General features: G+C 39.4%; 1 protein-coding gene across 1 annotated transcript in view; it reads right to left on the reverse strand.

Moving 5' to 3' along the window:
- LOC116851634 (pituitary homeobox x) overlaps positions 1–24,831 on the reverse strand; it is a 166,652-nt gene extending 141,821 nt beyond the window's left edge. Inside the window, exon 1 of the mRNA XM_032831250.1 lies at positions 24,711–24,831. Within this exon, the coding sequence (XP_032687141.1) occupies positions 24,711–24,765 (55 nt within the window). The 5' untranslated portion in view covers positions 24,766–24,831. The remainder of the gene's footprint in view (positions 1–24,710) is intronic.
- Positions 24,832–25,857: the final 1,026 nt, after the last annotated feature.

Below are 25,857 nucleotides of genomic sequence, written 5' to 3' on the forward strand. Positions count from 1 at the left end.
ATCCACTTAATTATATTAAAAATTGCTGCTATTATATGCTCATCTATACAGTTCTCATAGCCGCAATTCTTATGATACGTAATATTCAATTAGTCTTTACATATAGTTACCTTTCCACTAATAGAATATTGCTGTCATTATTGTAATCTGCAGAATACATAAAGACAGGTAGCAAAATAGACCAGTATATCTCCAGAGTACTGTAGTCTACAATCTTTTTGTATGCAAAATTAGCACGCGAAAAATAGCATTAACTCCCTCACTATCGATGACGAGATTCTCGTTATTGTCTTTTGCCATAAGATCTACAAGAGTTTCTTCGTTTCGTGAGAGGAGAACACGTTTGGATGATTGAGTGAATTTTTGCTGCTCAATCTCACGATTTGTACTCTGTCTGCACTCTCTTAACTGCTCCATGTGCCAAAGACAAATGTTTATGACTTCAATGTTCGCTGAGTATACGCCAACATATCGACAATCGTTAGTTTGAAACCCAACAATACGTTCGCACGATTAATGGATGCTAAATATAGATGCGACCAGCGAACGTATAAACAACGCATTCGAGTGTATATTTGTACAATCGTGGCGCCTCTAGACGCTCTGCACCGAAAGCCTAGACTCGCGTCTATGATCGTGTCGCCCACACTGCAACTTGATCTAACACATAGCATAGAGTATTTAAATGAAATCACTCGATTTCGCCGTGGGAGTCTAACAAAGATAATTTACTCGAAAGTGATTTAACAGTGATTCTCAAGTGAGTGTTAGCTTCTCCTTAACTCCTTTTCATTTCTGAAGGATATACACCACGGTAAAATAAAAAAAAAATCGATTCTCTTTTATTGTATTTTCTGAAAGATTATATAGCATTGGAAAATTGTTTAAAGATTAATCGAAAATTGATGATGTCAGAAGAGAATTTTTGAAGCGTTGTCGAAGCGCATTGGGAATGACTTGAAATGTGTGTGTCTCTTAAGACTATCTTTTTCAAGCTAGTCCAAGAGATATTTAGAAAGCCATTGATCCGATTGACTTTTACTTTGCGGCAAATTCCTCGTAATCAAATTCTTTTTGCTTATATACGTACGTATTTTTTTTTTTCAAAAACTCACCGAGAAACAAGAAACTGACCGATTTTCGTCGAAAATTCGTGATTTTTTCTTATAAAATTTGTCATTTTGTGAAAACAAAACTTTTTTTTAAAGCCGCTATATTTAAACGAAGTTATTTTCATATAATTTCTAAAAATTTTACTTTATTGACTGCAGATTAACTATTCAGAAGCAATCATCCGTAGTAAATCATTGGTTACCAATCTGTGGTATAACCATATTTTTTGACAGAAGGCTTATGTTAAATGACCAGCACAAAAATCTCTTTAAAACATGTAAGTACATGTAAAATGATAAACTAGAAAAAAATATTGTTATTAAAAAAATTCCTAAAGATACTCTCTTTTTTTCTTTGTCTTCACCATATGTTTCCCCGTAAAATAATTAAACGAGCAACGAGGGAGAGTATATTTTATGTAATTAAAGCACGAGTGTGTAAACGACCCGCAGATTTTTCAATCTTCCGCCTTGTTTTCGCTACTTTTGGCATACATATACACACACTTGCATTCTCTCGCAATTCCAGGCCGCTTAAACGATACATAATTTCGTAATTGGATTTAGTCAGCAACGAGTACAAAATAGCCTCGCACCGGCGCTTGGCTCCTTTTGCATAAAGGCCGTCCAAACGCTTTATCCGAGTGCATTCATTGAATGAACGTGATCACGTAACACGCGACGGCGCCGTCGATTGCGCTAGCGAGACGCGGACTCGATTGCCGAGCTTTTGTCTCGCTAGTAAATCGTAAGCCTCGTAGGTCAGCGACGTCGATTGCGAAAAGTCGCTCGCTCAACCAACTGCCTACCTCGCTTGACTGACTGACTGACTGACTGACTGACTAACTGGCTGGCTGACTGACTGACTGACTGACTGACTGACTGTGCAGTTGATTGGTTGCGACTGACTGGCTTGTCCGTTCGGCGTAGGCTGTACGTACATATATACATATATACATATGCCGTCGTGAGTCTGGCAAGGTCATGGCTTCGCGAAACAGCTGTTAGGCCTAACCCAACCCACATACGCGCGTGAAACGAACTTGCGTACTCGTTCGCGAATACCACCCTGCTTCCGCGCTGGTCCTCTCGTGTCCGGTCGCCTCCGGCTACGACGTCGGCGTCATTTTCTCTTGTTCTGTCTTCCTCTGTGCCACGATCGCGAGTGCGAAGGAGAACTTGCGCTCTTAGTTCACTCTCAGCGATCAGTACCGATGAATCATCCGCGCCGAGAGAAAGGCGAACGGCGTAAAGTGAGCATCCGCGTTAAACAATGAAAGAAGTCGAGCCCGTTTACCATTTTTGTCCGGTTCGGATGATTGCCCGAGGTGTGCGCGTAGGCCGTGATCGTAGTTAATCTTTATATATGCAGTCTTTATGTGAAAAAGATAAATCACAATTTCGTCGTATTCGATTTTGTAAGAACGACGTGCGTTGGACGAGTAGAATTCGCCGAACGGTTTTTAATGATAACCGAATGGAAATGGTTTACTGTTTACACGAAATGAGGAGCGCGTTTACTGTTTATATTGATTTGAAATGCAATGATACTCGGAATTTTCTTTCTCGTCGAGGGAGGGACGATACGAGAGATGAAGTGCATTTTATCTGTATCACGCGTGATCCCTATGAAAGTCGAATCGATGAGCATGAATTGTATTATCTGAGAATATTGCGTAGATACTCGCGGAATCTTCCTTCCCCGTCATTTCATTCAGAAATATGTTTTTGTAAACATGTATAACGAACGCAACAACTTCGCTTCGCGCATCTTTCTCTTCGCGGTATCATCAGTAAACTTTAGATCGATTTCTCCGCAACAAAGTTTCATTGCAACATCATTCTCTTTTTAGCTCTAAGATTGTGAGTTCCATTTAAGGTAGTTGTGTATCATGAAACGAGTTTCGTGAGAATTTCACGAAACTTGTACACAGTACTTATATTACAATGAAATATTACTTAACTGCTCGTGCAACTGGAAAAAGATTGACCATTTAAGACCTGAGATATTTGCAACTAAAGTTGATACTGTTTACACGTGTGCCTTGAGACTAGCGTGCTATTATTAATTTCTATTTTTATTATCTTCTAAACTACACGCGAGACTTTGATGAAAAATTGCTATGATATTAAAGACTAATACGTAGATATTATATGTAAATTTCAGGATTATTACCCATTTTGATCAAAATATGTTGGCTGAGAAAATCCATAATTTATAATAATATTCAAGATACATATACATATATATGCGCATATATATATATATATATATATATGTGTAAACTTATATATAATTCTTTTTATTATTTGTACATCTTGATTAAATAAACTGATGCATAAATGAAGCAGTTATCAGAAAAACAAAAAAAATCATAGTTTCCTCATATCTGTAACATTGTGTAATATTTTGTAAACGTAATATTGTAATATAGTGTATACGTCTACCTTAATTTCGTCTCAAACCAACAGTGATACTTAGATGATGAAATAAATGCATATAAACATGATTTTGTTTGATAAATGGTAAATTCATGAATAGTCCTCTCGATGCGCCACTGAGACTACGTCACTTAGCGATACACAACCAATACTTTAAAAACATTAAGATGTGGGAATAATCGCGACGCGCGATTAATAACCCAGTGATCATAAGTGACATAACAGCTGTGAGTTCCTTGACTGCGAAAGGATCACGCACTGGGGGCGTCGATCCACGTCCACTTCCGCCGGAACGCCACGTTCTCCAAGCTCACGCCGCGGATCGATCGCTTCTTCGCGATCTGCCCATCCGGGACGCCATCTTTTCGCATAGGTCACGTACGATCGTTCCTCCTACGAGAGACCGCGACAGACCGCGACGGCCTTGGCGACTCCGGAGAGAAAAAGCGCTCTCTGATCGTGACCTTTGGCGCGGCCGCTACCGTTTGTGCGTTCGAACGCGAGCGAATGCACGGATGAGCGTGTGCGCACGTTGCGTTGAGTTACGTTACGTGCGTGCGTGCGTGCGTGCGTGCGTATGCGTGCCTCGAAGTTAAGAGTTCTCTTGCGTAACGCGTTAACGGTAATAAGCTGCGCCACGTTGCGCCTCGAGCATTCCCCCGCGACTTTGGCCCGTGTGTGATCTCCTGGTTTCTCGAAGTTAACCTTTCGATCTCGGTGCATCCGATCGTGAATATACTTTGCGCCGTGATTGATGGGGAGAAAGTCATGATATTTCGAAAGGAACCAATGTGCAACTTTTTGATTTTCCTCCCCGAGGAAGACCTCTCGGCGTTCCTATCCGCGCGTGTATCATTTCCTGCGATTTTATGATTTATCCCTCGGCTATGAGTGCGATAAAGTGTATGACAGAAATATCGATGAGACATCGATATGCATATATTGCCCGCGTTTATACGATGAATTATATGCTTCACATAATTCGCACTCGTATCTTAAATCAAGAGTCAGCGAGTTCCGAGAATAAATCCCTTATTTATGTGAAGAGGAGAGCCCTCGTTAATTAACACACACGTTGCTGTTTATTTTCAGTTTTAGTTGGCGCGTCTCGATAACCTTCGCGACTCGGGTGAATGTATTCAACCTTCGTTCATTCAAGAAGAAAAACATATATTAAACCGCGGCTTGTTCTACATATGATGAATGGCTCTGGTTTGATGAATGCGCAAGTAACGGATGTTCTACGTACAAGGGTATCTCCCATTTTTCACTGTAGAATGTTAGATGATAGCCATTGTCAGAAGACGAGTGAACGGCGAGAGCGACTGACCAATTCATGCGATTCACCAATTTCTTCCGTTCGCGTGTGTGTTTACATCTCGCGGTTTGCTAAAAACCAAAGCCAGCGCGGTCCGTTGAAATATTGCGCTACACCACTAAGAGTGCTTCTGCGATTTTTAACTAAATCATACGTCCTTACATAAGTCCTCCACGTAAGTTTTTATAGCTTAATATCCTGAGAATACGCAAACAATTTTAATCATGCTACTTTCATATTTCATATATGTCAAGGGCTTTTGAATCTATGTTAACATTGATCCTCATTCGTTCACTCTAAAGCAAGGCAATTTAGAATTTCATATAGGTATATCTATACGTAAAATCAATTATTTCTGTAATCTACGTTACGAAACAAGCAACTTTTGTCAAAAATATTTTTCTTAAAACCATTATTGCATATAATGTTTCTATTTATAAAATTATTTCCTATTTATAAAATTATTTTTATTTATGAAATTATTTCTTATTTTTAATACAATATTTGGTCTTTTTATATTTGGTGCATTGTCAATTGTACTTTCACTCTGTACAAATATTTGCAATTGTACTTTCACTCTGTAAAAATATTTGCAATTCTATACAATCAATTAGAAAAACAATGCAAACCACGAATTTTATTATATTGGTATCCAGCATCCTCTTAATACGGATTTTATAAAAATTATTGGAAAGATCAGTTATTTCTTTTTTTATGATTAGAGAGTTTGACGGTAAAAGAAATTTTGATTACGTACAAAAAATATAACTAAGAATAAATAAACTATTTACATAAAATGTTTATATTATATATAAACAGTTATTATATTTAATGTAAAGGACTGAATTATGATAAAAAAATTTTATTTTATACGTTTATTATATTTTGACACTTTAATCTAGTACATTGAGATAAAAAGCGATCTCATAGATACTTTGCCTTTCTGTTATGACAACCAATAAAAATGACACAGGCACACTCAATAGTGTTTAAACCTTACTAAATTCTCGTTCATTATAACTTTTTTTTTAGCGTGTAAGCCGGAAGTCCTTATTCTATTAGCTTTTGGGTAATTTAAAATTAAAAATCGAATGAAGTCGGAAGTAACCTCAATATGCCAATTGAGACTAATTTAGTCATTTAATACATTTGCTATTAGTGTCATGTGTGTGACAAAAAAATGTTTACATATCTTTTCCCACAAAAGATTCCAAACTCTAACCCTACCTTATACAATTACGAAAAGAAAAAAGTACAAGGTGTTTATGGGAATATTCTCCAAATAATCTCTGATTGTGCGAGTTATTAATTTGCGACTGATTACTCCATAACAATCCGCAAAACCTTTGACAAGAAACTACCAGATCAAAGAGTAACCTTTCCGCGGAAAAGCAACTTTCTGTCATGATAGTTGTTAGGCATATCGCGTCCATGCTCCAGTCGCCGATGGAAATGGTAAAATGCGTAGGAAATCAAGGAGTGGTGCGTGCAGCGTTAAATTCTCACGCCGCGCGCGAACATGTGCGGTGTGCGTGTAGTATGAAGTACGTAAATACATACGTGCGTACGTACATCGTGTGTGTGCGTGTGCGTATCTAGATACGCGCGAGAGAACACAGCGTGGGCGGTCTTAGGTGTGGAACGGGGGCGAGGGAAGAAGGTCTCCTCGATCGGGACGATCGTTTCGTGACTCGAGACCACGAGCAGAATCAATGCTTTTTTTTAAAGTGGCCGTAGGGATTGTTGCGCGAGTAGCCACCTACGAACGCTTTGTGCGCGATGACAGTTTCGCATACGATTACGTACTAGTCACTTGGGCGAGTAATAAAAACGTTCTTATCAAATAGAAAAGGTAATGAATACTGAGTGGATTTAAAAAATAACTGATACACAACCGATATTGTGAATAAATGTATAATGGAATATATAATGTAAAGGATTCGTGGTATCAAACTAAATCTCTTTGATTAAAAGTATGTTTTAAGTATGCCATAAAAAGTATGCTTTGGTTGTAAGCACACGAATTTTATAATCGAATTTTATAATTTTATACACGAATTTTATAATTTTATTAATCATTATATAATATCTATATCAATCATAGATATTTGTAAGATCTGAAGTTATTATGTAACGATTAATAAAATTCACATACTGACATTCAACATGCGGTTCTTATTAGACTTTTATTTCAAGAGATTTAAACGTCTAATAGGAGAGAAACCGGGATAAAGTACTACATTTTTTAGAATTTCAAAGCTATGACTTCTCAAATGACTAATTGTCGTGATTGACTGTATAAACATAATAGGCAATCTTCCTTTGTGTTTTATGTCCGCAAATTTTCTAAATCGTATTTTTTTTTTATAATAACCGAAATACTAATATGCTGCAATGTAGCCATTTTGCCTTGGTGCAAGGTCAAGTTGCAACTTAGAATAAAATGGCTACATATAAGATATCTTGATTAGCGGTTCCGGAATCTCCGCGAGAGATCTCTACCGATCCTTAAATATGGGCTACCTTTACCTAGTCTCTCCATATGCTCGATTTCAATCTTCACTTTATGAATGAAAATTTCTTTTATTATCCCAAATGGTGTATTGCACTCTTGCAGGAAATTTCATTCTAACTAATAACGTTACTTTCTAACATTCTAACGTTACTTAAGTTTATTCACTCTCGATAGAGAATACTAATACGATATTTTGCTCGAAAGTATATTTGGGGGGCTGCTATTGCTCAGTTTTTTTAATTTTTTAACTGTAAAGGGGAAAGTACTTATGTTTTAAAAGAAACATTTTATGATTTTCGCTGTTCCTTTCATGATAAGTACATAAAGAAAGCGCAGGGCCAACATATCTCTTGAGCCAATCAGACTCGGTTTACTTTACTCTTTGCGGAGTTAATTCAGAATCGACATGTCTGTTACGCAAATATTTCACGAGACGATGTATATTCTTTTAATTGAAGAGCTTTTATTATATAAAGTACCTTCGACTTCAGCAAAATTCAACGTTAATATTCCATCCAATTAAAATCTCGACTCTCTCTTCTTTAGGTTCGAGCTCTATTCAATTTATCTGTTTGCAAAATCCTGACATCTGACTACACTAATCGAGCATAAAATGATGCTTCTTTATATGATAAATTGATTCCGAGTTGGCCTCTAGAAGATCTAGAAACGAATGGAATAGCACGATATGCTGGAGCGAATTGGAGACATTCCAGATACTCGCGCGCGTTCGCTTTCATATCGATCTCGCCGTGCAAAAATACTGCGGCGCGCATTGTCAAACGAGTTGAACGTTAACGGGCGAGCAACAGTATCTGTGGAAATAATGTTGCAGTAATTCATAAGTGCGGACGTCTATTGCCTATTGACTGGCAGGAGCGCGCGGCTTAATCCCCCGCGAGCATTTCACGCCGCATGTTTCGCGCGCGCGCGCGCGCGACACAGTCCTTAATCTCTTAAGCAGCCTTCTCGTCCACGAAAGCGCGAACTCGCTCTCTGTCGAGCTGCAATCGCAATAAAGCGGAATCGGTCGATGCATGTGGGATTTACGAGCGGTCTCCCGCGGAGTAGACTGTCGTTTCTGAACGCACTTTGGTTCACAGCCGCGAGTTACCTCGCCATCGTCGTCATTGCGACATCAGCCAGCGTTTTCATCCTCCTCTCGGAGGAGGACGGCACGTATTCACAAGGAACACGGCAGGATTTGGTAGGTTACGCTTTTCGAGTCTCGAAAATTCGCTGGATAACTTGTCAGAGGTTGAGATCGGTGCACTGACAGATCTACAAGCAACACTTGCAAACCGTCTTGGTTTCGAATAAACACGTCCACTTCGACCCTCGATCTTCGAGTCATGACGGAAGTGAGTGAACTGTTTGGGTACTTGGACGGAATTGATATTTACGTCGCGGATCTCGGGCCAAGGACTCGGACCTACCTAACGTCTGAAGTGAGAATGTTACGCACGTGTTGCTTATATCCCAAAATTCACACTGTACTCATCTATCGCCTCTCCGCCGTCCCGAAACCGGTCCTCGGTCGGGCGCGAAGTTAACTCGATTTCGACTACCATTACTCGACTGAGATTGGGACGAGTGCTTCATCATTCAAGCAAGAAATTACGCAAACGGCTCGCAACCGTCGTTCATCCGTCCCGAGATGGGGCTTCCCGGAGGGAGCTCCGGAGCGCGCTTCGCGAGCGCGATTCCACTCCGTCCCCGTGTATCTGCGGGCTCGATCTCCGCACGACGACGACGACGACGATGACGACGATGGCGGCGACGGTAAGCAGCGGCACCAGTGGCTTTCAGCTTCCGTGGGCAGATATCGCCGGCTAGAAAACGGCGTGGAGAACGCGAACGTCTTATTATCGTGCGTTCCGCAGTCGTCGCCTAAGCGGCCGGCCTTGATCCTTAGTGCTGCAGTCGCCCGGAGCCCGACTTACTCGGTGCTACTCGCCACTTTCACTAACTAAGTACTCCATCCTGTCCTGTTCTGTCCTATCCTGAGCGCCCGTACATATGTACACGTGAATACATACATACGTATGTACATACGCTGGCGCATTATGCTCGCCTAGGCTAGACCGCGGCCACCAGAAGCGACTCTCAACCGGCTGACCCGCTGTGTCTCTCGCTTCCCGGCCCTTCCACACTTCCACATTGCGTCGCATCACACGCCGCACACACTTGCCCTACTATTTTCAGTCAGCGGTCCCGTTAAACTCGGCGCTATCATAAAGTACATGTTGCTCTTTTTGCCTCCCTCGCGGCGCAAAGCGGTCGGCACGCTTGGGCTGGGCTCGCGGCTCGCTCATGCTCAGACAACGGCGAGGAATCTTCTCTCGAATGAGACACGAAGTTCTCACGACTTTAGAAAACACACACGTGCACGTTCAAGTTACACTTCTACGAAATTTATTACATTTATTATAAATAAAAATGCCACTGTTTTCTGTAAATAAAAATGCCTTATTTTCAGAAGAGCTCCTCAACTCTGCAGGGTCGATTTTTCAATTTTGATATAGAGAGAAAGATGGTGACTTTCTTATACAAAAAAAAATCGTTTGTGTGTGACGGCTCGACTTATATCCGTATCACGGTCGTTGGGAGCGAATCCTCGGCAACGCGTTATCGGGCACGCTGCAGGTCGACACCTGCATTTTTTCCCTGACGTCTGGAGTCGTACCCTGACCGGCCGGGAAAACTCGCGTCGTGATAACGCGTCCGCGCGATCTATTGCGTCGACGTTGATCGCGACACGCGCGCATGTACGGGCGCCCGCAGAGTTGAGCACCGCTTCCCCGTTTCTAGGTTACACGCGCAGCGAGCCGAGTTTCACTTTTTCAGCGTTCGACGCCACGCTCCGCGACCATCGGGAGGTTGGCCTGGGCTCGTCTAGCGCTCGTCGACGACGTCGACGTGTATGCTCGCCGGCGATGCCGGATAACGCGCGCTACTCGAGTCAGAGTCCGGCTGATCGGCCGCTTTCGGCCGGCCCCTTCGACCTCGTCGGTCGAGCCGAGCTAACGCTCTAACTGAATGCCAAATAACGCGAGATGATGCACTAATGCCAATCGGATCGCGCTAATCAAGCGAGAACAAAATCAGAATTGCAATACGAGGGATACTGCGACTCTGAAAGCTACTGTTCCGGTTGCTCCGGGTCGGAGCTCGCACGATTATCTAATAGCAACGTTTCTCGAATCTGAGTCACTTACCATGACTTTTCTTTCAAGCCTAGTTCCCATTACCTGCCTTTATGAAGCATCACACTCCTTATCTAGTCGAACTTAACCCTCCGCGTACAATGTTCGGCCTGTATGTAAGGCCTGACGAATATATTAAATTCCTTACCAATTTTCGTAAAGGGTTTGGACAATTTTCGCAATAGCGCAAATCTGTTTGCAGATTTCGATTTTACTATGTTACTACCTTATAACTGACACTTTTCCATATCTCTGGCAAAAAGGAGTCAAAAATATTGATTTTCAGCATATGATATGATAGTTTAAAACTCCAAATCTGATAGACCTAGATTATATTCTATATTTCAAAAAATAATCCACACTTTCTCATATTAATAAAACAATAAATTCGGAGTTAAACTAACTTCAAGATCAGAGTTTGTTTTTGACTCTCACTTGCCTGATTTCTTTATCATTGTTTTATTTTTGTGGTCGAGTATAATTGAATTTTGCCTAATTTCCTTCGCATATTTATGCATCAAATATAGATTAGCAGATTCAGTTCCGTTTTCTTCGCGGTTATCTATTCGCCGGTAATATTGTCGAGTTATCCGTCATCGGTCCGACTTGATTTGATGATCCGCATAGTCATTGCGTCTAACGTTTCTGGCCTATCCTAACTCACTCGCTCTCCCATCGGCACTCGTCCTCTCTCGCCTTGTTCCTCCTCTCGAGAGTTTCAGGTTCTCCATGGTCGTCCGCGCTAGACGCATACGTAGCGAATGTTCGGTGAAACTCGCGAGCCGACACGAGCTTGGAATACACGAGGAGCCGGGACTTTCGTTTTTGAAAGAGCCGACTTCGCGCCGAATATTATGCGTCCCCGATCGTATCACCTTTTTAACGTTCTAACTGCAGTCGGTCGTCCCGGCATTGCCGACTACGCGCTACGTGGAAGACGTTTGCTCCAGCGAAACGTCCCCTTAAAATACATTCATGTCGAGGTTGAGGTTTCACATACCTCGTCTTCACTACACGCGTGAAAATTTGTTGCCTACAAAACTAGTCAATTTTAGAAACGTCTTCTCTCAGTTGAAACCTTTCAGTTGTGATCTTCCTAGTATGGCTGGTTCTATCAACGTCAATTAAACTTTAACCTGAGAGTTAAAACTCTCTTCAGGCATAGACTTAATCTTTTCACTGGTGATTCAAAATGATTGTGCGACTCCTCCCAGTGATTTTTTTTAAGCACATCTAGATTTCTTTTCCCTTTATTGCTATTTTTTTTAGGAATTTTGAGAAATAGAATAGAATATAATTTGTACTTGCCATGAGTTACAAAAAAATACAGTAGTTTAAATAAATTAAGAGAAATTCAATATTATACCACAAGACTTTTCCGAACATATTATTAAGTAATTCAGTTCATATTAAGGTTTAATTGACGTTGGTAGGCAAAAATCAATAAAAAGTGAATGAAAGTTTTAATTTTTTATGAGTTCACATTAAGGGAAAAATTATGATCGATATCCTGATGTCCGTTTGTAACTGATTATCTTAATCTGAGTTTAACCTCTTTTTAAGTGCCTGGAAATGTTTTTTGTGGCATTTTGGAGAACCGTGCCGTGCGGCTCTATATCCCGCGATCTTGTTTTATTCAACGATTATTTTAGAAGCACCTCAAGTTAGTTGGGAAGCTTCTTCGCCAAATTCCGAGTCGGTTTCGTCCGAACAAGGAGACCAAAGGCACATACAACACTTTTGCCTTCGAATAATATCGGTCTACCGATACCCGCATCGTATCCAGTAGCACCTCGGTAACTCCATCAATGGAAAACCTGATTTCTCGACCACCTGTTGCCTGTCCCTACAACTCGTCGACTCGCGTCGTTGTCGCGTGTGTGTCCCACGCGTGTCCGCTATTTTCGCGCAACTGGATCGCGGCATTCCCGGCGACCACCCAAGCTCGTCATCCCGTGTGATCGATCGGCGGCGGCGATCGGGGTGGCGAGCGACCTCCACCAGGGCGTCGTCCACGGCGAGAGAGTGTCTTTCTACGTGACGCCGGCCACGAAAGCCGGGCCAACACATCCGTGACCCTCGAAAATTTGAACTTTCACCACGGGGGACGGCCGTGCGCGTCGCGACGCGCGATGTAGGGAGTCGCGCGCGAGGATACGTGAGGTACAAAAATAGCCGGCGGAAGCGAGCCAACGAGAAGGAAAGTGAAACTCCGTGCGAGCGGCCGAGTATCCTCCGCAGCTCGTGCTAATTACGTTCGCGGCTCATTAGGCGTTGTTTGATGCTTCCCTGTGTCTGTGTGCTCGAGCCCTTTTCTCATTGCGGATAATGCCCCTGCATACCAAATTACGATCTAACACGCGATGAATCACGCGCCTAATACACTAATGATAGTGCCCGCGACCGAAGCTAATGTTTACGACGGTTGGGTTTCTCTCGGAAGATGTTCGACATTTTCTCCGTCAGAATCTTTTTCCAAGCAAAGTCATGAAACGCGCCATATCTATTGTATCTATCGAGCGTATCGTGCGGATGGATAAGTAAGAAGTGTGCAATCACGGCTCACGGATAGAATGCAATTTACGCTGATATCTTACAAGATCTTTTTGATAAAAAAAAATATATATATATATATATTATGCGCACTTTCACATGCAACGACGCACGTACATATCGTATTCCCTCCACTTTCACTTATCTAACGAAATCGGGATTCGCTTGGCCATAGCTCAAGGTGGGTCTGTCGTCATCCCACATTTTGTTAAAACCAATACGGCTGAACCGCCATCGTGCACTGCCGATGGTGTTAGATAAGTGAAGGTAAGAACAGTGTGAAGGAAGAGCGATTCGCGTAACGGGCGAACTCGATGGCCGGCATTCCTGTCGAGCGTGCACAGTCGCCGCTGAGGCCGACGGAAGCGAATCCTCCGCCGGCTGATGTAACGTCGAGACCCACTGACACGCATCGGACGGGAATGCTTATCCCGCGAGACGCCGAGAAACATGAGGCATCTCTCGATTTTACGCGGCGTCATACGCGGGAATCGGAGATTGCATCCCCCTGGACCGATTCCCGGATCTTCCAGAGTAACAGACCGTCGAGATACGGCGTTTTGAGACACACGGAACGCGCCTTATCGAAATTGGCCTGGTTTACATCGTCACAACGTTAGTACTAAATTAAATTTAATGCGCACTGATACTTTAATACGAGTGCATTTACATCAAACGTACTAAAGGAAAAATATAATACGAATTTAATTCATGTCGATTGCCTCTTAGTGATGGTATTTGGAATTGCAATTTGCTCGAGATAGCTTTGTTTGACAGTCAGAATGCAATTCTCGTTTCTTCTTCTCTCTAATTTATAACTCTTTTTACTATAATTTAGAGAGAAACCAACGATAACACCGATTTTAACTAGATTAGGTTTCCTCCAACATTCGTTTACATCGTCATTTGTATCATTTCATACGCGTATTAGTTTAGTACGATATTCCTACTTGGTACGCTCGTGCCAAATTGATCCGTCAGTATTTACATCGTGCGTATTAAATATTTAGTACGAATTTGATGCGAATATACCTGATACGTACCTGATATGCGTATCAAGTGCATGATGTAAATTAGGCCATTATATCAAGTAAAAGATCCAGAAAAGAAATTACTATATCACATAAACAGTTTACTCTGTCGTTTTTTCTGTATTGAAAATGTCTTGGAATTTAGTTGGGATCTGATTTCCAAAAACAATTATAGGATCTCCTGTAACATAATTAGAAAGGTAATGTCTTAAACGCACGATTCTAAATACACACAGAAAAATATATACTGCACTCAAATAAACATTACTTGTTTCAAATGTTATAAGCTTATATGTCCGCAAATCTAACACAAATTCATCATACGCAACAAATTTATTAAAATACAAGTATCAAAATACATTCTGAATCCTAAAGAATTTAACATTTTAATCAAGAGAATATTAAATAATAACAAAACTCAGTTTTCTTATTACATAGAATTGAACCATCTTTTTTGGAGTAGACGATAACGAGCTTTTCTTAAATTTAGGGCAAATATATTTTTGCTATTATCAGGATAACTATCATCAAGATGACTATTATCAAGATGACTATCATCAAGATGACTATTATCATGATAACTTTTATCAAGAAAATGTTTTCTTAAAAGCATATATGACTTGAAAGAAGAAAAGTAAACTAGATAATCGGTTTTCTCAGCACAAAAATGATATATTTCTATGAATGGACACATTTCTATGTGTATCTAAAATTTACCCAATATTCTTTTTGATCTTTATTTTACATTAGAATTTCATTTTACATTAGAATTGAAGAAAACATATGTTAACTCTTTCAAAATAATGTTTCAAATAATTATTCAGTAAAATATTCAATGTACTTAAAAATATTTACTTTTTACTCTATTACAACAGCTATTACAACAGCTTCATTTTTTCAACAGTGTGTTGTAAAATGAAATTCTAATGTAAAATGAAGACCAAAAAAAATATTGAGAAAATTTTATACACACATAGAAATATGTTCACACATAGAAATATGTTATTTTTGTACTGAGAAAACCGATTATCTACTTTACTTTCCTCCTTTCAAATCATAAATGTCTTTAAGAGAACATATTTTCTTGATAATAATCATCTTGATAATAGTCATCTTGCTAATAGTCATTTTGATAATAGTTATCCTGATAATAGTAAAAATATACTTTCCCTAAATTTAAGAAAAGCTCGTTATTGTCTACTCCAAAAAAGATGGTAACTGTTGTAGTTGGTATCAATATAGAATCCTCTGTTGATACCATAAAAGCAATTCGACGTTACTAATTGAGAAAAAACGTAAATCCCCAAAGTATTTCGATTTTAAACAGAGAACCTATGTTTGCGACAAAAATGAGATTTTCGCAATTAGTATCATGATTAAATAATAAATTTTGGCATTCTAACCGGGATCTATGCTGCATCTAAAATTTATGAAAATTTATGGAAATTTCTACGCGGTTTGTAACGTTGAGAGTGATATGACTAATTCTAAATGAAGTTCCGTTCGTTGATTCAGCTGCTTCTCTCACCGACATCAATGTTAGATTTTCGACAAGGGACTTTGATACATCGTCTGAATATATGACGGAAGATTAGCAAATATTCAATAACGTATTTTAATAACGGATTCAATCGTATTTTATCATATGGATAGATTCAGATATGTGTGTATGTAATTCATTACCATGGCGCATAAGTCAGTGAAAGTTAATCGCGACGGAATCGGTCTGATTCCATTGGTGATTCCGTCAAAACAAATTTCGAAAACACAAGAGTAACCTCGACTGGCGGTTCGTATTACTCCGCTCAAAGTCGTTTAAATACCAAGCGCGGAATGTGGTATCGTCCTCGCGCATCGTGGGTCGCGCATCATCATCATCATCATCATCATCATCATCATCATCATCATCATCATCATCGACGACGTAACTTGGTTACGATCGATAACGGCTGCCGGTTGTCACTTTCCCCCGATACGGGTTTCCCGCGGAGAACCATCGGCGTAAGTGTGTCACCGGGTTTACCGAGCGCAAATAAAACGTGATCACAGCATTTAAAGTACTATATTCTTACCGCGAGAAAGAATGCGCTTAGCATCGTATAACATCGTGCAACATAAAACATTCTTTCGATATATTTAACAGAGAAATCCTTCATACTTCGAAATGTGCGCGAAGGCAACGCGACGACCAAGCATAAAACTGTCTTCGTCTACTTATTCGCCATTTTGTCGCGATATGATGCGATAATGACAGCATCTTCGATTGTATTTTGGACGTTAGTCCACCAGGTGGCAAGAATTCTACTGGATAGGTGTCGGATAAATGCCAAGGTTTTGCTCGAAAACACCGTTACTTCCACGTGCTTTCGCATTTTACTCCTCAAGAGTATCGAAAAGTTGGAAAGTGCGTCTCCCATCTTCCCCCTCATTCCCTCCCTCTCTCCCTCCATCATGTCGAGGACATCGTAGGCATCATCGACGAAGTGGACACTTTCGATGTCGCTTAAGTGTTGCGTAACAACTGCCTACGAACGCGGTTCTATTCTCTTTCTCTTTCTCCCGATAGAAGGAGCAATACGAAATTTCAGGTAAGTGGGTCGTTGAAACAGCCGTGGTCGTTTCGCGGAAACTAGTCACGTTTCGACCGTATGGATGCTGCTATTTGGAAGGTGTGGAAAAACGCGAGGCGATCAATCGTGTTTACGTGATGCTTACGGTGAGAAAGAAGGAAATCTCTCGAAAAGGAAGGTCGTTCGCAATGTTTGTCGTTAATGTTATGAGTACGTTATGTTGTTATTGGTATTGTAGCTACGACATGATATAACTTGAATAGCAATCAAAGTGTTAAGAGACTCAAATAGAGACGTCGAAATTTTGTTCTTTATTTTAATATTAATAATAAGTATTTTTCGATTTTAATTTCAAGTGGACTTTAACAAAATGTTCATTTAAAATATTATTAAAATTTTTTTAACGTAAAAATATTTATTGATAAAGTTATGCACAAAAGGGTAGTGTCCGATTATTATCGTTTCAAAATTATCGTGTTCGGATTAATTTATTTTACGCAGACTCAATCACGCGTAATGAAACTTAAGAATTCGGCTCTTCTTTGAAGATTTTTTTCACTCTTCAAGTCTCTTTTTTTCCCGTTTTTTTCTCTCTCTCTCTCTCTTTCTCTCTGTCTTTCTGATGCGCACAGGTGTGCACCGTTTCAATTTCTTTCCGAGAATTGTGTTAAGACGAAATGTGACGTGGTCGTGACAGCGAAAGACACGAGAATTCGGCTCGTGAGGAACTTTTAAGGGCCGGAAGTGAACAAGTCATGTCACTTTCCAAATACTTTTCACTGCAGAGTCGTATGGCCTCGTCTCTCTCCGCCGTGGGATCAGCGACGCCTTTTCCCGACGGGCATAGGATGTAAGATGGAAACGAATGGAACAACGTAATATAACTAGCCGAGGTTATCGTGTGAAACCGGAATTGAGAGGTTCTATTACTTTAAAAAAAAAAAGGAACAAATTGGAAAAAATATGATAACAATCAAGAAAGGAAAAGTAGATAATTGCGTGCAATAAGGATCAAGGAGGAATGAAAGTGTAAAGAAAGTTATGAGAAGACGAGATAGAGAAGACGAATTTAGTTGGCTCAAGAGGTATGTTGACTATATGCTTTGTTTATGTATTTATCGTGAGAAAAAAGTGGAAATGAAATTGCAAAACGATCTTTTTGAAACATAAGTATTTTTCTCCCGACTTTCATTAAAATTAAAATAATATTACATATTAAAAAATAAAACAAAAACTGGTTCAGGAGCAGACAAGTACATTTTCGAGTGTCTGGAAATTTCTTATTAACTTTACCGACCGCAAGCCTATAAAAGGATATAATTATAAACTCAAAGTAGATATTTCAATTCATTCTATATAATCAACAGAATTTTAACACTTTAAGAGAGACTGTTAATAGAACTTTTAAAAAGTAAATGGTTATGAAATTATAAGTAAATTTTTAAGTTTATTCTGCACAATCTAAGAATTATATAATATTTTTTTCATCGACGATGCCAGTCGGTAAAATATCAATATTTTCCCTCGTAAATGAACTTAGATAACATGTTATTAGTTAGAATAAAGTTTCCTGCAAGTATGCAACGTGGCAAAGTATGATATACTGTTTTGGGTAATAAAAGCAATTTTTATTTATGAAATGATTGAAATTGAGCATATGAACGGACGAGATAAAGTTGACCATTATTTAAATAGGGGACTTAGAGGAAAGTTGTCTATTATATTTATACAGTTACAATCACAATAATTAACTGTCTGAGAAGTTAGTAATTTCGAAATCTTGAAAAATGTAGCGTCTTGCCGCAATCTCCCCTACACAGCAGGAGAAACAGTAGCGACGATACGGACGAATCGCTACCGCGAAAGACGAGATTAGTTAAACCCGCCATGAGAATTCCGTTCTCCGTTCCGTTTCTCCCAAATTTCACTCAGGGCATGAAATATGGTTGGATATTATCAAAATCGTGGGAAACAACCGAGCGTGTGTCCCAACGCGCGGCGCGGTGAGTTTTCAGGTGAAAACGGGTCCTTTTCCAGGTGGAGGAACCCGCCCATGTTGTACACGTGTCAACCTACGTTCGCGAGTACTCGCTACCGGGAGTCATGGGGGAGACAGGAGGGGGGAGCAGGGAGAAGAAGAGGGTTTAGAACGATCGGCGGGAAAGAGAGACGAAACGCGGAGTGTCTGCTCTCCGCGGTGAAGGCAATCGCTGTGACTGGCTTGGCAGCGTTCACGATCCGTGACGCTCCGTGACTCGGGATCTAGGCCGATTGTATAATGCCGCGAACGTTTCACTAAAATCGTTAAATAACAGCCTACTTCGGCGGCGACTCGCCTAAGTCCAGAAAGTCGGACTGTGGCCGTCGCGCGCCACTCGCGGCTGTGTTCCCCGCTTAGTCATCGGCCATCGGGCCGCTCTCCCGTCCTCCCCCCGAGCATCGAGTAATCGATTTTCGCTTTCGGTATACGTCCGCTCACGATCCTCCGGGTCTCGCTCGCTTACCCGATCACTGGCAGGCGATACCTCGCGACTAGGGTTGCAACGATACCTTGAAATATCGATAACGATATTATCGACAATTTCAATAATGATGATATCGATAATTTCGAGAAATATCGATATTTATATAAAAAATAATGGAGTAAAATTCCCTAGTTTATGTAATTTCTATTTGTTTGTTCGTGTTGTTTGCGTTTGGTTCTCTCGCTCTTGTTTCTTTTAGCGTCCAAATATGTCCGTCTCGTTTCAAGTGTAAATACAAAAACCATCGAATATTTATTATCTTTTGAATAAATCTGAAATTTTTATTTAGACTGGTATTCATAGTCAGATCTTATATTTAAGACCGTCTTAAGTTTATCTTCAGATGATGTATGGATCATTTCATTGGCTACAGAGTATCTGAAGATAAACTTAAGACTGTCTTAAATATAAGATCTGACTATGAATACCAGCCTAAATGAAAATTCCAGATTTATTCAAAAGAGTTTCATATCATTTATCATTGTATAAGTATAAGAAAATTATTAAAAAGGAAATTCTCCATCTGTGCTTTTGTATTTGTCTATGTTTCTTACTGAGCACGATACCGACTCTGACTGAACAACATTACATCTCGCGTAATAGTCTGACATAAATGGAACAAGAAAATTTGAAAACTACATTAAATTTGTGCTAAAGATTAACCTAAATTCTTCGGAGAATTTCCAAAATTAGTATTTTTCCATTCATATGCTATAAAGAAGAAAGAGACAAGAAAAATGACTTGTAACTTTGAAATGTCGCTATTTTGTTAAATTTTGGTTTTTGCGTATAATAAAGGTGGATTAAATAGTTTATTTTTTATTTTCTTGTCTTATATTTGTTTCAAATTATTACAATGCTTAGTATGCCTCAAAATACTTGGACGAAAAAATTTTAAGTCTTTTAGATATGAAAGTAATTTTTTATACTTAAAACAATAGCAAATAGTATAGTCAATAATATGGGGTATTGTACTCTATATTAAAATTTGTCTCTACTTCTTTAACAAAAAAGAAAAAAATCCGTAAAATCTCCTTTTTTGGGTAACTAAATCAGAACTTTCTAAAGTTCTAGAGAGAACGATATATATTTTTAGAAAATTAAGATATATCAGAAGCTTTTTACTATATATTAGCAACCTCAGTTTTCGAAAATTACATCGTCTTTCGAGCGACAGATTCTAATCGCTTCGCCGTGTGATAGATGGTAAAACGAGCTCCACGGCATGTCAGTTCCATTGAGCAATTCCGCAATCACGTTTATTGCCGAGCCGTGTACGTGCTCAAATGAGAGAGTCCGCGTGATACTGGACAATATTCATGTTAATCACGGCGAAGTGCACTCAATTAAACATTATGAGTGAGACGGCAAATGGATACACGTTCTCGATCGTAAACCTGCGGCGGCCTGAAATACCGATGCATGCACAAATTAAAACGCGAGCTCTGCTCGCAGCTGGTCAACTTGCACCTGATTATCATCCTCGTGGCGAAGGATACATCGCGATCCGTAACAGGTCGAGAGCGATCGCTCACTTCTCTTAATTATACTACTGCATAATAATAAGCTCAATGTAGTGGCATTACAAGTGATGTTAAAAATTTCTATCTCGGAGAAAGAGTACAGCGATTCGGCGTAGGAAATAAATATTCCCCTCAGGGGAATTTAACGAAGCAAACCGAGACTAACAAGCGAGTTATTATTCTATGGAAAGTCGTAAAATATGTCATTTCTTACTACTAATACATCTTATTTTCTAATAAAAATTTCAAACATTGAACGCCCAATATAAATTGAATGTTTTCATGGAGCTGTAAAGCCCAAATCCGCAACCCGCCGTAAATTATCGCGTTAGCGTAAATAAAGTAAACGACGCGACGATTCCTTTGTTTTCTATTTTAGAAAATTCTTCCTACTTAAACTGCGTTCGGGCAAACGCTATTTAGCGCTTTGAGCGCGCTCTGTCCTTGTTCAACTTTCAATAAATAACAAGGGCAATATACGTTCATAGCACTAAATAGCGTCTCCCTAAACGCAGCCTTAGATGAGTAAAATCATCACCTATAAGTGGATAACGGGGCCCTGCGGAAACTTATCCGTTACCCAGATATGGCTGACGTGGCATTCAACATATTAAGCATAATATAGAGAAGAGAAAATTTTTGACATAATGAATTAAAAATATAGGATACGTGTGTCATTTTATGCATACTTAATTTTCAGTAATAAGAAATTTAAGATTAGAAAAAAATTAACATCAGTAAAATAGATCAGTAAAATAATTAAGATCGGTAAAATTAACATCTCAAGTAGAGATGCCTAATACTGGACGATTGAGTCAAGTCTAGGCTAACGTTAGCATACTAAGCCTTGAAGTTCCAAACTTGGACCAATGTAGCTGCCATATCACAACCAAATTTCGAATACCTAGCCAAGAGTTGAAGTACTGCACGCTAACGTTGGCCTAAGTTTCGATATTAAAGTCAAATATAAAATAAAAATATGATTCTCAATTTTTTCTGGCAGTTTGCTAAGCCCCTAGCTTCAATTGTATTTAAACCGTTTCACAGTTGATTATGCACGGAAAAAATATAGTTCTTTTTTGTCATATAAATTCTTTTTAATTAAGGGAGTTAGATTTTAATCGAGGATGTTGAAATTGCAAAACAGCTTAGGATTAAATAAAAAAATTATGTATCCCACAAAATGAGATTCTGATTGCATTTTCGTTATGGACAGATATCAAGTGGATCTTAATAGATGGGTTTTCGTGGTCGTTGATTCTGAGTTTAACGTTAAATACTTGAAAATGAAAATTGCGAATCTAGTATAGCATAAGGGTGACTTCCACGAACCTGGATTTTAAGTTTTCGATTTTTTAAAATAAAGACATATGCTCAATCTTTAATTACAGATATTTTTGAAGTTGTTGACGCATCTAGCTCATGCGTTATGAATTTATGACCAAAAGGTATTTCTTGGAAACTTAAAATTCCATTTTCTCGGAAACCTAACGTGATGGACAATTTTTGAAGTCATGTTCGTGTATTCATACAGTCTACCAATTCAGTAAAGAACTTCTTATCACAAAAGTGCAAGAAATTGGTTGAAATTTGTAACGTAGTGTAATATAAATTGCTGCAGAATATGCGTTCTATTCTTTGATTACAAAATTCTAAAGTAATCTTTACTATAAAATCCTCTCCATGTACACGTTTCGTCCCAAAGGAAACCGTTCACGTTTCGTCAGAAAAAGGTTAAAGACATCAATCCCTTACACGATGCGGACCAAAGAGGGAAATATCAGATTGAGCGGTCAAGCGATTGCTCGTTTGTCGAGGATATCGTTAATCATCCCGACGTCGTTCGATAGTGACGTAGCGGAAAGGAAAACGGACAGCGAGATTAGCGGACAAACGCGGCTATGTGGGCACGGTAGCTACTATTCGGAAGTAAACCGCAACGCTGTTCTGGAAGTGAATCAGGATAGTATGACCAGCTTCCTTCCGGACGAGGATAATCTTTAGATTCATAAGCCACCGCAATGAGTCAATGGTAATCACCCACGCCCAGCTTTCCCAGAGATACGCGGAGGCAGATCCTCACAGGATATGACGGGTGCCTATATTTATAATTGCCAACCGCGGTGCATCCTGCTTCCCGAAGCGATAGGAACAATTTCACAGATCGTGTGTCATGCGGCTAACACTATTTGACTTAATTATCTAAGTAACCTAAATAATCTGCAGAAACATGACCGACTTTCGGCTCATGTACGAGAGTCCGACGTTCCTACGACGCTAAGTTGGATCCAATGTTATGAATACGGTTTTGGGCTATTGGAAAATTATTTTCAAGATTCTGGGCGTGCTACTGAGGGAGTAGAGTGACATTAACACACATTGTCATTCAGGAAACAATGCCGAGTAAAATAAGTACACTTGACATCTTTTGCCAAGTTGAACTCTCACAACCGCGAAATTTACATTAAAAGAGTGAAAAATTACCCTAAAATATGCTCTACATGCTAATACTATATGACCTGACCCGCAGTAACATGATCGACTTTCGCCCAATGTGTGAGAATCTGACATTCCTATGACACTAAGTTAGATCTAACGCTATGAGCGCGACTTTGAGCTATTGGACAATTATTTTTAAAATTCTGTGCGTGTTACTGTGGGAGTAGAGTGACATTAATGCATATTGTCTTCCAAGAGACGATGCAGAGCGAAATACACAAACTTTACGTGATTTTCAAAAATATACCTTTACAAACGCGAAAATTACTTTAGAAAACTGTACAAAGGTATCCCAGAATATGCTCTAGATGCTAACATTATATGACTTAAATAACCTAAATAATCTAAATAATCTGCAGATGGTCGATTTTCGGCTCATGTACTAGAGTCCGACGTTTTTATGACGCTAAGTTGATCAAACGTTATGAATGCGGCTTTGGGCTGTTAGAAAATTATTTTCATGACTCTGAGCATGTTACTGAGGGTGTAGAGTGACATTAAGGCACATAGTCATCCAAGAGACAATACAGAACAAAATACGCACAATTCACGACATTTTCGAAAAAAATTTGCAAATGCGAAAATTTCTATAAGAAACTTCAAAAAATTATCTTGGGCTTAACTAGCTTGCCTCAATAAATTAATTAAGATTCAAAACACTTCGGTTCGAATCTCGGCTTAATAATTTAATTTGTTGTTTTTAATTTGTCGAAATTTAATTTGGCGTTTTGTCAACAACAAACGCGTATGCATAAGAAAATATTTCCGAAGAGATAGTATGTCGTATATAACACGACATAACAATTTTTAAAGTATATTAATCAAACAGTATATATAAAGCATACATAGGATATATATAAAATATATATAGAACATAAAAAAGCATATATAACATATACATAGCATATAAATATGACATGTTGAAATATACCAATTTAATATATTGTATCATAAAGAAATAATCCGATGTGAAGGAAGTCTGCCGAATCGAAATTTCAATTGGCCATTGTTATGCAAAAATGACCCAATTCAAAAAATTATAAGCTTTTATCAATAGATACTTCATTCATACCTTTTTAAACCAAACAAAAAAATTCTGGCCTTACAGATGAAATGGATTAAGAAACAGTTTCTATTTTTTATTTTTTACTAGTCGCGTCTTTTTGCACATTTTTCTAAGGATTGAGCTAGTCAGTATTCTTAAAGAAATGGAAATACTTGACTCGTTGAACTATTACGAAAATCTCAGAGCTAAATTCTTTGGTTGGATCATTCTTACTTAATTCCGGCGAATTACAGATTCCAATTCTTACTTTACTTCCCGTCGGATCCAATGCGATTTACGTCTACGTGCATGCAATCTACGTAAAGTGACGCTTTGTGTCTACTATATGAGCGTCTAAATTGAGCGCTCACCATTGCGCGTCGTCCCACGGTGTCCAGGGTCCATTAGCCATCCTGTCGCTGCCATCTGACACTGGAATGGTTCTCGCGTCCCACGTTGCCTGTAATTCACTCCCGACCACGGTAATCTAACGGAGGTAATTTAACGGAGGTTTTACGAAAAATCCCATCTCTCTTGGGGAATACACTCCGAGTGAATTGCGTATGTAACATCGCGAACTGCGTTTTCGAGAAAATGTCGGCCATTCAGATAAACGACGAGTGTGTACGACGATTCAGCAACGGTCCGATCGAGTTATAATGTATCACTTTGATACACGCGCGACGCGAATCGTTTACGAAAACGGAATCCGCGAGCGACACGCGACGCGAATCGAAGACCGACCTCGCGAAATCTTTCGACGCGTCAGCGAAGTAATCGCGCGAGATTTTCACATATAACACGGAATATCCCTAACGTAATGTTTCGATGGAGCAGCGTAGTAAGCTGCAATACAGCTTCGCAATATTTTTGCGAAAATAATGCCGCAATATTTTTGCGGATAATAGCTCCGCAATACTTTTGCGAAGACAGTTCCGCAATATTTTTGCGAAGACATTTCTGCAATGCTTTTGCGGATAACAGCTCCGCAATATTTCTGCGGAGTTCGCTCTCGACTCTTCCGCAAATACGAACCGATTAAATTCACAAATCTATCAAAACATATAATCGCAATCGCGAACGTGAATGAAAAATCGAGAACTATGAAAATTGCAACGATAGAGATAAAGATTCTATTCAAAATTCATGCGAGAAAAAAATATTACCGTGTGAGGCGCCTGTTTTGTTCGATGGAACTCGTCGCGCGCCGCGTAATTATACAATTGCTCACATACGATTTGTATAAATCACGTTTTTCGCGAGGGATGAACGTTCGCTAGTATTATCTATTGTTTCGCATTAGGAAATTCTAAGTGAAAAATTGAATCCTGAAAATTTTCCAACAATCGAAATTAATTTCGCGAGCAGCTTAAGTAATCACGGTAGATCGTTTCGCGCAGACGCCGCACGATATCGAATTTTATTTAATAACGAACTCTATATTTTACGAAATGCAATCGTGAAGCAAGCTCACGTGTTAGAGAAAACTGAAAAAATTAACGACCGGCGGAAGATCTA

Source organism: Odontomachus brunneus, unplaced genomic scaffold (assembly GCF_010583005.1).
Source record: "Odontomachus brunneus isolate Ranch 3 - 2012 unplaced genomic scaffold, Obru_v1 Obru_scaffold_183, whole genome shotgun sequence".
In the NCBI taxonomy this organism is placed as follows: domain Eukaryota; kingdom Metazoa; phylum Arthropoda; class Insecta; order Hymenoptera; family Formicidae; genus Odontomachus; species Odontomachus brunneus.